Source organism: Otolemur garnettii, unplaced genomic scaffold (assembly GCF_000181295.1).
Source record: "Otolemur garnettii isolate 467f Iridium unplaced genomic scaffold, OtoGar3 scaffold00005, whole genome shotgun sequence".
NCBI lineage: Eukaryota > Metazoa > Chordata > Mammalia > Primates > Galagidae > Otolemur > Otolemur garnettii.
Window position 1 is genome coordinate 1,663,178 of NW_003852400.1, and position 12,089 is coordinate 1,675,266.

Below are 12,089 nucleotides of genomic sequence, written 5' to 3' on the forward strand. Positions count from 1 at the left end.
GTTGCAGCCATCATTATTGTTTGATGGGCCTAGGCTGATTCGAACCTGCCAGCTCAGGTGTGTGTGGCTGGCGCCTTAGCCGCTTGAGCCACAGGCGCCAAGCCCATTGGTTTTATTTTGTTTTTTTTTATTTATTTTATTTTTGTTTTTTCTTAGCTATTTGTAGAAGGATCTATAGTGGACTTACTCCTTCATACCAGCAGTGAAAAGTCTGCTCTTTCTTCTTGAAATCTTCTTGTCTCTTTATTTCTACCATGCCCTAAGGTCTCATCCTACTTTTCTGCCCAGTAGCACTGTATAAGCAAAAATCACTGGGGTTTGATAGACCTAGAAAGATCCAGGTCTTCTGCTTGCTCACTTATGGCTGTGGACAGTCTTCTTACTTTGACTTTTCTGTCCTTATCAGTAAATTATCTTAGGCTTTCCTTTCTATAAATTAGAGAATTGAATAATTTTTGAGAAGGAACAATTTAGTTCTAGATGGAATTTTTATATGTAAAGCACATAGCACAGTGGCCGGCACATAATGTGTACTTGTTAAATGTTTTTATCCTTCTTCATCCTTCCCAGGCCCTCTTCTTCTGCATGACATTACAGTGGCATTCGGCCTTACTCTACACTCCATCCTCTGGGATCTCCCTGACTCTTTTGGCATCATCTCCCATCTTAAAAGCTAGTTGAAGACCAAATCTCATTAAAATGTCTCAGGAACCTCATGTTTAAGTGCATTAGTACCTACTGGGTAGCCCTCATGGATTTCTCATAGGCACTTCAAATTAATGTTCCAAACAGAACTCTTCTCCCTTTCTTTCCTCCATCCCCAGATCAAATTCTGCTGTTTCTGCATTTAAACAATCAGCTAAAAATATCACTAAATCATTGAAGAAAAATATCTATGTGTACCCTTAAATCTTTCCACTACATGTATTTTAGAACATGTCCTGCCGTTCTCCTTTCAAGGTGTCTACAACCTGCCTCCTTGTCTCTGTGTCTGCTGCTCTGATTTGGTTCAGCCACTCATGTTTCATTTCTCTTACTGCTGCAGACTTTCTGCTAATCATCCTCTCTTTAGTCTAATTTATCTGGTCTACTGACCAACATGATTTTTCCTAACTTCAAATCTTTAACCACTTTTTTCCATTGCTTAAAACCCATTATTGGTTTTCTGGTCCCTGCAGGATAAATTCCCAACTCCTTAGCAGTCTATACAGTGGAAATTTCTTGCTGCCTCTCTGTCATCCACAAAGGCACTTACGCTCTTTATGAACTGAACACTTTGCAGTTCCCCACATCTATAGCTTTCCTGCCCTTCCAGCCTTTTAACAGTGTACTCCTAGCCCCACTCTTCTTCAGTTTGTCTAGTCCTTTACCAACTGAATGCTAATAGTAAATGTCCCTCCCTCTCCCCAGTTCAAGCAAGACTTTTTGTCTTTCAGAACCTCTCAGTGTGAGGCAGAATCTTTCCAAGACCCCACAGCATTATTTATAGTTATAATGCATGTTGACTTCCAAATCTGAAAATCCAAAATCCAAAATGCTACAAAATCTGAAACTTTTTGAGTGCTGATGTATACTGAAAGAAAATACTCATTGGAACATTTTGGATTTTGAATTTCTGGATTTGGGATGCTCAACTAGTATAATACAAATATTCTAAAAGCCAAAGAAATCTGAAACACGCCTAGTCTCAAGTATTTCCAAAACACAAAACATTGAGCACAAAGATTTGTGTTGAGTAAAGGATACTCAACTTTTTATCTTTTGTCACTAGACTGTGAGGTTTTGTACAAAGAGCAAACTGTATGTACACATAAACATATACTCATGTATATAATATGTTTATTTTTATCAGAGATTAAGGGCTACAAATTAGGAATTTAATGAATAAGGGTCTGATTTAACTTTTCCTCATTGATTCTGATCATTTGTATGAGCCAAACCCACCAGTCTTCATTATATGTAATAATCACTGAAGCATATGTAATATATTTAAATTTTTGACTTTGAGTATTGCAAGCCTCAGCCATTATTGTCACAAGAAAAACCTGTAACTAAGGGTTTTACATAAAGTAACCAGGGCTTCTATCTCATTTTAGACTAGTTTCTCAACCTTAGCAATACTGACATTTGGGGCTGGGTACGGTGTGGGGGGTGGCCTGTGTGATGGAGGATGCTAGCATCTCTGTCCCTATGCCAACTACATGCTCTACCTCTCCCCAGTCATGACAATCAAAAATGTGTCTGGACATGACAAATGTTCCCTGGGGAGCAAAATTACCCACAGTGGAGAATCACTACTGGAGAACTCTCAACATTAACCAAATTCATGAAATTTCTAACTCTTCTCTCTGTAAGAATCACCAGTACATTTATTATATTCATTCTGGTTAAAAGCACATGATGTTATTGTTCCAATTTTTAAAAAACTACTTTTGGTCTTGCCTTACTCCTTTGAGAAACTTAAATGTGTTCATTTGACCTTTACTTCATAAGTGAAACGACTCTTTTCACATATGTCTTCCTTTCTCTATGGGCTCATTTAACTACTAAACCTTTTGAAAAAAATGAAAGGAGTGGGGGTGTTGAAATTTTTGTGCCATGTTCTACATATTTTAAGCTTTAAAAATCATTACTGACAGCGGTTAGAGAGGGAAGCAGACTTCTGTTGAGTTAACTATGTATAGTCTGCAGTTGATACAATATGAAAACTGTTAGTCACCATGTTTCTCACATCTCAGCTATCTTCCTGTTGGTTTTCCTTGACTTTACTTCTCCTTCCTTTTTATTTTTTTCAGGCAATCCATGCCCTTATGGGAAATGCTGTGCAACCCCTACTGACTTCAGTGGGAGATGCGATAGAGGCCATAATCATCACCATGCATCAAGAAGATTTTTCTGGGTAATAATAACATGTAATGAATTTTTACTAACTTTTACTGCATTTGTTTTTCATTCCCACCTGCCATAAAGAGCCTTCTTCCTTGTGACGTTGTCAGTTTCAGCCCTCTCCTGATTTACCCCTTGTGAGCACCATTAGCAAATTAAAATTTTTCAGTTCTTATTTTCATCGTTTCATTCCTCTTATTGAAACACAGAATGAGCATGGGACTCAGCTTGACACTTCAGGCCTTTCGGTAGTTTGGATCATCTTCCTTTTCTACTCTTATCTTTTCCTTTCTTCTCACAAATACCCTCTGCTACCTCGTGGCATAAGTAGGTATGGTACTCCTTATATGAAAAGCCCTACTCCTGCCCCTGGGTTAGTCTACCACTCCTGCTCTGGCTTTGAGGGTAAGCTCCTGCCCAACCCCTTCCGAGACTGAGTTCCTTTCCTCAGAGTTTCTATACAGTCTAATCTGATCATATCACACCTAGCCACAAATACCATTGTATTATTCCATGGCTGCTACATATGTGAATTGCTCATCTATATCATATGTATTATGAGAATAATTAATTGTGGTTCCTAACAGAATATTTATTGAAGTCTTTAAAGAGAAGAAAATGGTTTTGGTTGTTCAGTGTATTAGAAAACTGTAAGGAATTTGGAATCGTTACACATGCTTGGAGTGATTTCTTTAAAGAAGTTAATTATATTCTAGAGCTAAACATTCAAATATTAATATGTAGATAAACATTCAAATATTAATATGTAGATACATATTTTATATCCCTGGGCTCATACTTAGTTGCTATTTTGAACCATCCTCTTTCTCTTTATATTCATGTTGTTTAAAAGAATATCTACTTAGGATATTTCAGCTACTAGCTTAGCTACTTGTAGAAAAAAAAATCATCACTGTCTTCTAATTTTTTAAGTTATTTATCATTTCATTTACATAGCATCTTTTGAAATGTCAAAAGATCAGTCTCTAATTTTAATAATGATACAAAGCACAAAAGAGTAAAGTGAATTCTACCAAAAAATGCTATATTTGGAACTCAATAGGAGATAGGAATATAATATGTCTGATTATCTATATTTGGGAGAAAATGGATATTGTTCAAAAATGATCCGAAATGTCCCAGTTAGACTAATCATGCATGCCTCTAAAAGGGGAGCCAAAATGAAATAATTTTGAAGACTTATTCTATAATAAGAGTAGTCAGATACTTTAGTAATTAAATTGGTAAGTCATGACTAGTGCCTACAGATAACACATTCAACATTAACAGCTAAAAGTTAGTTTCCCAAATGTTTTGACTAGTTTGCTTAAATATGAGTAAACCAGATTGATTCTTTAACTTTTTGGTTCCCATAAGCAAGAAATATTATTTTAAGGTGAATAATATTGTCCTTATTTTTTTGTTCCAAATGGCTTTTGGAGTCTCCATTTCAGCTCAGTGTGTATATAGTTGTCATTGGAGAGTCCACTGAAAGTCGTTCCCCATATGGAGTAGTATAGGAAAGTGGGGCACATTTCATTTTATTTAAATTATTGCTCCCATGGCAGTACTTGTCCCACTTTCTCAAATGTTGCTATTAGTAATTTTGTCATGTCCTTTCATATATGTATGACTTATATGAAATATGAGGTGAAGTTGGATTAAACTATTTAAGAAATAGGTGTCACCTTTATATTAAAGCTAGCCCTCAGGGTAATACAACAGTTAGAAAAATAATAGTGAATACCTGTCACTTCAACTCCTCCACACCTGTTCTTAAGTAAAAGGAATAAGTCAAATTGACCTTCTGGGCGAATGTTATATTAGTGTAGTTATAGAATCCCTCTGCTATTTAAAAAGTAATCCTCAACATGATTTCTTCCTATTTGAAATATTTTTCTTTCAAAATTATATGAAACTTAAAATATAAAAGTTTGTTTGATAGAGCACACTGATTAAAATTATTGCATTTAATGGAAAATGACTCATGTCTGATTACAGTTTTGAGTGAGGGAGAGAAAGGAGTGAAAGGACCGTAGATCCTTAAGATGGAGGATGAATGAGCACCCTTGTGGGAGGAGCACATACACAGGTCCGGGGACATGAAAATGAACATCTACCACTTCTCAACTGGACATAACGTTAAATCTTTCTGTCTTCAACTTCTGCATACACTCTGCCATCATCAAGACCCTTGAATTTCTGCACTGCTAACTATTAAACTTGATCAGTTGAGAACCTCTTAGTAAAATCTTTGGTATAATTGGGAAAACAGAGGTATTGCAGTAGCCAACCAAGTTTATATTCTGGTAAATTTAAATCAGATATCTAATTCACAAAAAGATTTGTTAATATATATTGCCAGATTTTGTCTAGTAGGTTGTTTAATTATACTTAAATTGACATAAATTTGTGCAACGTCTTGTGTATTCAACTCAGTGAAATAATTTTAAATGACTAGATTAAAATTTTAGAGATAACATCCAGGGTAGTACCAACATAACATTCTGCTTCTGATAAAGCGTAAGAACATATGAAAGGCCAACTACAGTAAAACCTCTATAAATTGACCATCCTAGGGACTACAACAAATTGTTCAACACATGGAGGTCGTAAACATAAGGCACAAGGCCTACTGTACTGATAAGTACAGTGCGGTTGTGTGTCTGGCTATGGAGGTTCTACTGTGTATGCTATCTACAAGAGACTCACCTATAGGGGTACACAGCCATAGAGTCGGGGATAGAAAAAGATATTCTATACAAATGGAAGCCATAGAATACAGAGGTAATTATATCAGAAAAAGTAGACTTTAAGTCAAAAACTGTAAAACAAGATGAAGAACATCATTATATAACGATAAAGGGGTCAGTTCATCAAGAGTGTGTAAAAATTATAAATACACACCCAACATCAGAATACCTAAATGCGTAAAGCAAATGTTAAAGAATTGAAAAGGAGAGAGAAATCGTTATATAATAATAGCATTGGACTTCAGCACCACACTTAATCCAGATAGAATATTAATAAGGAAACATTGGATGTGAACTATACATCAAATAGACCTCACAAACAGTAAACAGAACATTCTACTGAAAAGCAAGAAAATACATGTCTTTTTATGTCTTTTAGACAAAACTCTCTTCAGGATATTTCGTATGTTAGAGGCCACACACTACATGTGAACAAATTTAAGAGAACTGAAATCCTATCAAGTATCTTTTCTGATCACAACAGCTTAAAAGTAGACATCAATAATAAAGGAATCTTGGAAAATTCATATTCAATTTAATATGTGGAAATTAAACAATATCTTTCTGAATAGCCACTGGGTTTAGGAAGAAATGAAAAGCAATAAAAAAAAATATCTTGGGAAAAGTGAAAATAGGAACACAACATACTAAAATCTATGGGATATAGCAAAAGCAGCTCTAAGAGAGATTTATAACATGAAATGTTTACATCAAAAAAGAAGAAACACCTGATGTTACACCTCAAGGAACTATAAGAAAAGAACAAACTAAGCCCAAAGTTAGCACAAGGAAAGAAATAACAAAGATCAGAGCAGAAATAAATAAAAGAGAAAAAAGAAACTGAATCAAGAATTATTTTTTAGAAAAGATAAATGAAATTGACAAACCTTTAGCTAGACTGCTGAAGAAAGAAAGGATTCAAAATTAGAAATGAAAAAAGAGATATGACAAATGATAACTCAGAAATACAAAAAATCAGAAGAGATTACTAGGAACAATTATATAGCAAGAAATTCAGTAACCTAGAAAAATATAGAAACATTTCTAGACATGTACAACCTACCACTGCTGAATCAAAAAGAAATTGAAAACATGAACAGTCTAATCATGAGTAAAGAGATTGAATCAGTAATAGTCTCCTATCAAAGAAAAGCCCAAGGCCCACTGGCTTCATGGGTAAATTCTACCAAAGGTTTAAGAAAGAACTAATAACTACCCTGCTCAAACTCTTCTGAAAAATCAAAGAGGAAAGAATTCTTCTGAACTCCTTTTACTAGGCCAGCATTGCTCTGATGTCAAAGCCACATAAGAACATTACAAGGTAAGAAAAGTACAGGCCAATATTCCTGATGGAAAATAAGTGCAAAAATCTTCAACAAAATGTTGGCAAACCTAATTCAACAACACATAAAAAGGATCAGTCATTATGACCAAGTGGGATTTATCCCTGGGATGCAAGGATGGGTCAGCATATGCAAATTTATAAATGTGACACATTACAGGATGAAAGACAAAAACTACATGATCATTTCATTAGGTACAGAAAAACCATTTGACAAAAACTCTCAATAAATTAGTTATAGAAGGAATGTAACCTAATAAAGGCCATATAAGACAAGCCCACGCCTCACATAGTAAATGGTGACAAATTGAAAATTTTTTGTCTGACATCAGTAATAAGACAAGGATGCCCATTCTCTCCACTTTCTAGTCAGTATAATACTGGAGGTCATTCCCAGAGCAAGAAGGCAAGAGAAAGAAATAAAAGGGACTCAAATAGGAAAGGAAGTAGTGAGATTGTTACTGCTGATGACATGGTCTTATACATATAGAAAACCTTAAGAACTAATGAAGGAATACAGCAAAGTTTACAGGATGCAAAATTAGCACTAAATCTATAACAATGAATTATCTGACAAAGAAATCAAGAAAAACCCCATTTACAACAACCTACTGAAACTATCAAACAATGATGAAAAAATTGACAAAAGGAAATAAATTGAAAAATATTCTATGTTTATTTATAGGTTGAAAGAATTAATATTGTTAAAATGTCAGTGCTTTCTGATTCAAGCACTGGAGACAGGAAAAAGGAGGGGTAAAATGTCTTTTGGGCCGTGCGTGGTGGCTCATGACTATAATCCTAGCACTCTGTGAGGCCAAGGTAGGTGGATTGCCTGAGCTCACGAGTTTGAGACCAGCCTGAGCAACAGTGAGACCTCATCTGTTTTTTTTTTTTTTTTTTTTAAAAAAAGCCAGTTGTTTTTGCAGACACCTGTAGTCCCAGCTACTTGAGAGGCTGAGGCAAGAGAATCACTTAAGCTAAAGAGTTTGAGGTTGCTGTGAGCTATGACACCGTGGCACTCTACCGAGGGCAACAAAGTAAGACTGTGTCAAAAAAAAAGGGGGGGGCTGTACTATCCAAAGTGATCTAAAGATTCAATGCAATTTCTATAAAAATTCTAATGTCATTTTTCACAGAAATAGAAAAAATAATCCTAAAATTCATGTAAAACTAAAAAAGTCCTGAATAGCTAAGGCAATCTTGTGCTAAAAGAACAAATCTGGAGGCATCACATTACACATAATTTCGGACTATATTACAGAGCCATAAAGTAGTTAAAACAGCATATTACAGGCATAAAAATAGAAACATTGACCAATGGAACAGAACAGAGAGTCCAGAAATGAACCACACATTTACGGTCAGTTGATTTTCAACAAAGGTGCCAAGAACACACAAAGGGAAAAGGACAGTTTCTTTATTAAGGGAAAACTGGATATCTATAGGGCCCTTATCTCACACATATACAAGAATCAACTTAAAATGGGTTAAAGATTTACACAAAGCACCTGAAACTATAAAACTACTTGAAGTAAACACTGGGGAAAATCTGGGCAATGTGGTTTTTTTCTTTTACCAATATAACTGTGTTAGAGAATACCAAGATGGGCATTCGTTTTTTTTGGATTTGACCCCAAAAGCTCAGGCAACAAGAGCAAAAATAGACAAATGTGATTACATTTATCTAAAATGCTTCTGTACAGCAAAGGAAACAAATAACAGGGTGAAATGACAACATACAGATTGGAAAAAAATATTTGTAAGCTGTACATCTGATATGGGGTTAACACCTGAAATGCATGAGCAATTCAGACAACACAATAGTAATAAAACAAATAACCTGATTTAAAAATGGGTAAGAAACCTGAATAGACATTTCTCCAAGATGACATATCAACAACCAACAGATATATTAAAAACGTGTTCAGCATCACCAGTCACTAGGGAAATGAAAATTGTAACCACAATGAGATAATACCTCACACTTGTCAGAATGCCTGTTATCAAAAAGATAACAAGAATTGGCAAGAATGTGGAGAAAGGGGGAACCTTGCACACCGTGGGGGGAATGTAAATTAGCCAGTGTGGAAAACCGTATCAAAGTTCCTCAAAAACTAAATATATTATAGACTTGCATGTAATTCAGCAATCCCACTTCTGAGTCTATATCCTAAGGACTTAAAATTAGTACATCAAAGAGATTTATGTACTCGCATGTCTTTGCAGTGTTACTTACCCTAGCCAAGTTATAGAATCAGTCTCAGCAGTTTGGTGAATGGATGAAGAAAATGTGGTATATATACATAATGAAATGCTGTTCAGCTTTCAAAAAAAATGGAAATTCCATCAATTTTAACAACATAGATGAACCTGGAGAATATTATATTAAGTAAAATAACAGGCACAAAAAACCACCACATGATCTACTTACATCTGGAATCTGAGAGTAGAATGATGGTTACCAGAGGCTGAGGGTTGGACAGAATACAGAGTACAAAGTTGCAGTTAGGAGGAATAAATGTCAATCACAGCGATGGATGTGTTAATCAGCTTGAGGCAGTCATTCCACACGGTATACCTATATCATAACTTGACCGTGTACTTCATAATTATATTTAATTCATAAAAAAGAAAAGACAATATGAAAGAAACTAGTGCCATTTTTTCTACAGCCTAGTCTTTTGAAATGACAAAATGTGAGTCAAGCTAAGCCAAGCAGTAGTCTGAATGGAATGTGTCAAAACCAAACTCCATGGGAACGCTGCAGTCACTTCCTAAGACTCCTCTGTACCCAAGCCGCACTCTACCCTGTGATGATACTGCAAACAGAAACGTTCCACTGTGTCCCCCTCAGTGACCTTGCTATTGCTGCCACATTCATTTCTTCCTGCTGGAATATAAACCTGCTTTCTCTATTTCTGTCTGTTTTTGGAAGTGGAAGACCTCTGGTTAGCATCCTACTTACAGTGACCTTTGCTGTATTTGAAGATAATTAAGTTTACCTCATTCTCTTGCTCTAGGCATTTTAGTCCTATGTGTTGTTTTTCTCTAGACTATTGCTAGTTTCTCTACATCATTCTCAGAATATGAAAACACTTAACTTGCTTTTTAAAAAAGATTCAGCATTATATAGCCAGTGATCTCATTTATTAGACAATATCAAGTGTTATCTAATTTTGGTATCTCTCTTTTTTCCTATAAATATTTCACATTCTTTTAATATATTCTTTAAAGGGCAGTTATAAACATTCATAAATTATAAATAGTATTTCATGGAGCATCAGCTGGTATCATCTGTTGATCCAAATTAAAGCCTTTCCAAACCTCATCATCTGGAGGAAAAAATTGCACACCATGTGTACTGTTACATAACCAGTTCCACAGTCACAGTTCTGCTATTGGACTGATCTGATTACATAGCAGAAGAGCAGAGATATCTTTGCCAAGAATTTGTTTGGGGAAGGCAGCATTTTCTGCCATTGCAAAGAGTAAAATACTATTTCAGGATTCATTATTGATACATTTGCTTACCAGGCAAAACATGTGAGTAGATGGAGAGTTGTGAGGCTGGGAGAGACCTTGAGAGGCCAGAGAGTAGCACTTGTATGATTCATTCAAAACAGATGGTTATCTGTTTTATTCTTAATAATCATTAGGTAAATGGATTCAAAAATTCCTTACTAATCCTCCTAGCGTCTAAAGCCGTTTTTAAAACATAATCGTATTTTTTGCTCTTTAATACTTACCAAAAAATAAATGATTCCTTTTATATCATTAAGGGGGAAAGTTGACCTGAATTGAAATAGAAAGTGTAGGGTACAAAATCAGAGAGTGTGACTTAGTGCCTTTGTGTTGAAAATGGCTGTTTTTGTTTTACAGGTCATCATCCAGCTCAGGAAAGCTTGATGTTCCTTGTTCTCTGTACATGAAGGAGCTACAAGGTTTCATTGCCAGAGTTATGAGTGACTACTTTAAACACTTTGAATGCTTAGATTTTGTCTTTGATAACACTGAAGCTATTGCCCAAAGAGCAATTGAACTTTTTGTCCGCCATGCCAGTCTCATAAGACCTCTTGGTGAAGGTGGGAAAATGAGACTTGCTACTGATTTCGCACAGGTAAATTGATGTATTTCTACAAAGGGAAAATGTTTGGGCCTCAATACTATCTATTAAATAAAAGATTAAATATGTATTCATCAGTGTTTTAAAAGTTACAACATAAAGAAAAGCCCATTTAAACCTAATTGGTTTTAAAAAGAGGAATTTAATACTTTATATACTTTATATATATTTAAATATATACTATATAAATTTATATATAAACAAATATATTTTATATTTATATATAAAATCTGTATTTGTAGATATGTTTGTAGATGTATATTTATAAATCTATAAAATTTAAAAAATCTATTATAAATGTATAGATTTATATATAAATAAATATACATATATAAATCTATTATACAATAGATATATTTAAACAAAACAAGCACTTTCATCTTTGATATTTCAAGGTGAAGGTGAAGTAGCTCATTCCTCGGTAAAGCAACTTTTCCCATTGTTACATAAATATGGGACTTTCTCACTATTTTACTACCCCTACTATCAATTGATAATAGCAATTGATTGACCTTATTGGACAGTAGTGTTGAATAAAATAACCTTTCACATAGTGGAAAAGGGGCTGCCCGTTGTCATGTAAAAAGTCCAGCACATCTGTAATCCTATAGTGATTCCCACACAGTGTTCTAATTCATTTAAGTGCACTATGGACCAGGTAGATAATCTGATTATTTGATCTCCCTCTATCTAGTAGAATAATTTCTTATCTGTGGCTAGCCTTAACATCATTCCAAACTGTCTGATGTGTGTGAGATAGAATGGCATTAAAATAGCCAACATAATCAGCTCTTGTAGAAGGATTTTCTTCCTTTGTCCTTTAGATAGATTTTTTAAAGCCTTTCAATAACATCATAGGCAAAGAAGAAACACCTGAAACATATAGTTTCGTTAAAATATTCAGAAACAGGCTCAGCGCCTGTGGCTCAAGTGGCTAAGGCGCCAGCCACATACACCTAAGGTGGCAGGTTCGAATCCAGCC

General features: G+C 34.9%; 1 protein-coding gene across 1 annotated transcript in view; it reads left to right on the plus strand.

The window, feature by feature from the left end:
- The window catches only part of COG5 (component of oligomeric golgi complex 5), a 313,042-nt gene that overhangs the window by 266,448 nt on the left and 34,505 nt on the right, over positions 1–12,089 (plus strand). The window contains exons 17-18 of the mRNA XM_012812313.2: positions 2,796–2,899; positions 10,864–11,101. Of these exons, the coding sequence (XP_012667767.1) occupies positions 2,796–2,899; positions 10,864–11,101 (342 nt within the window). The remainder of the gene's footprint in view (positions 1–2,795; positions 2,900–10,863; positions 11,102–12,089) is intronic.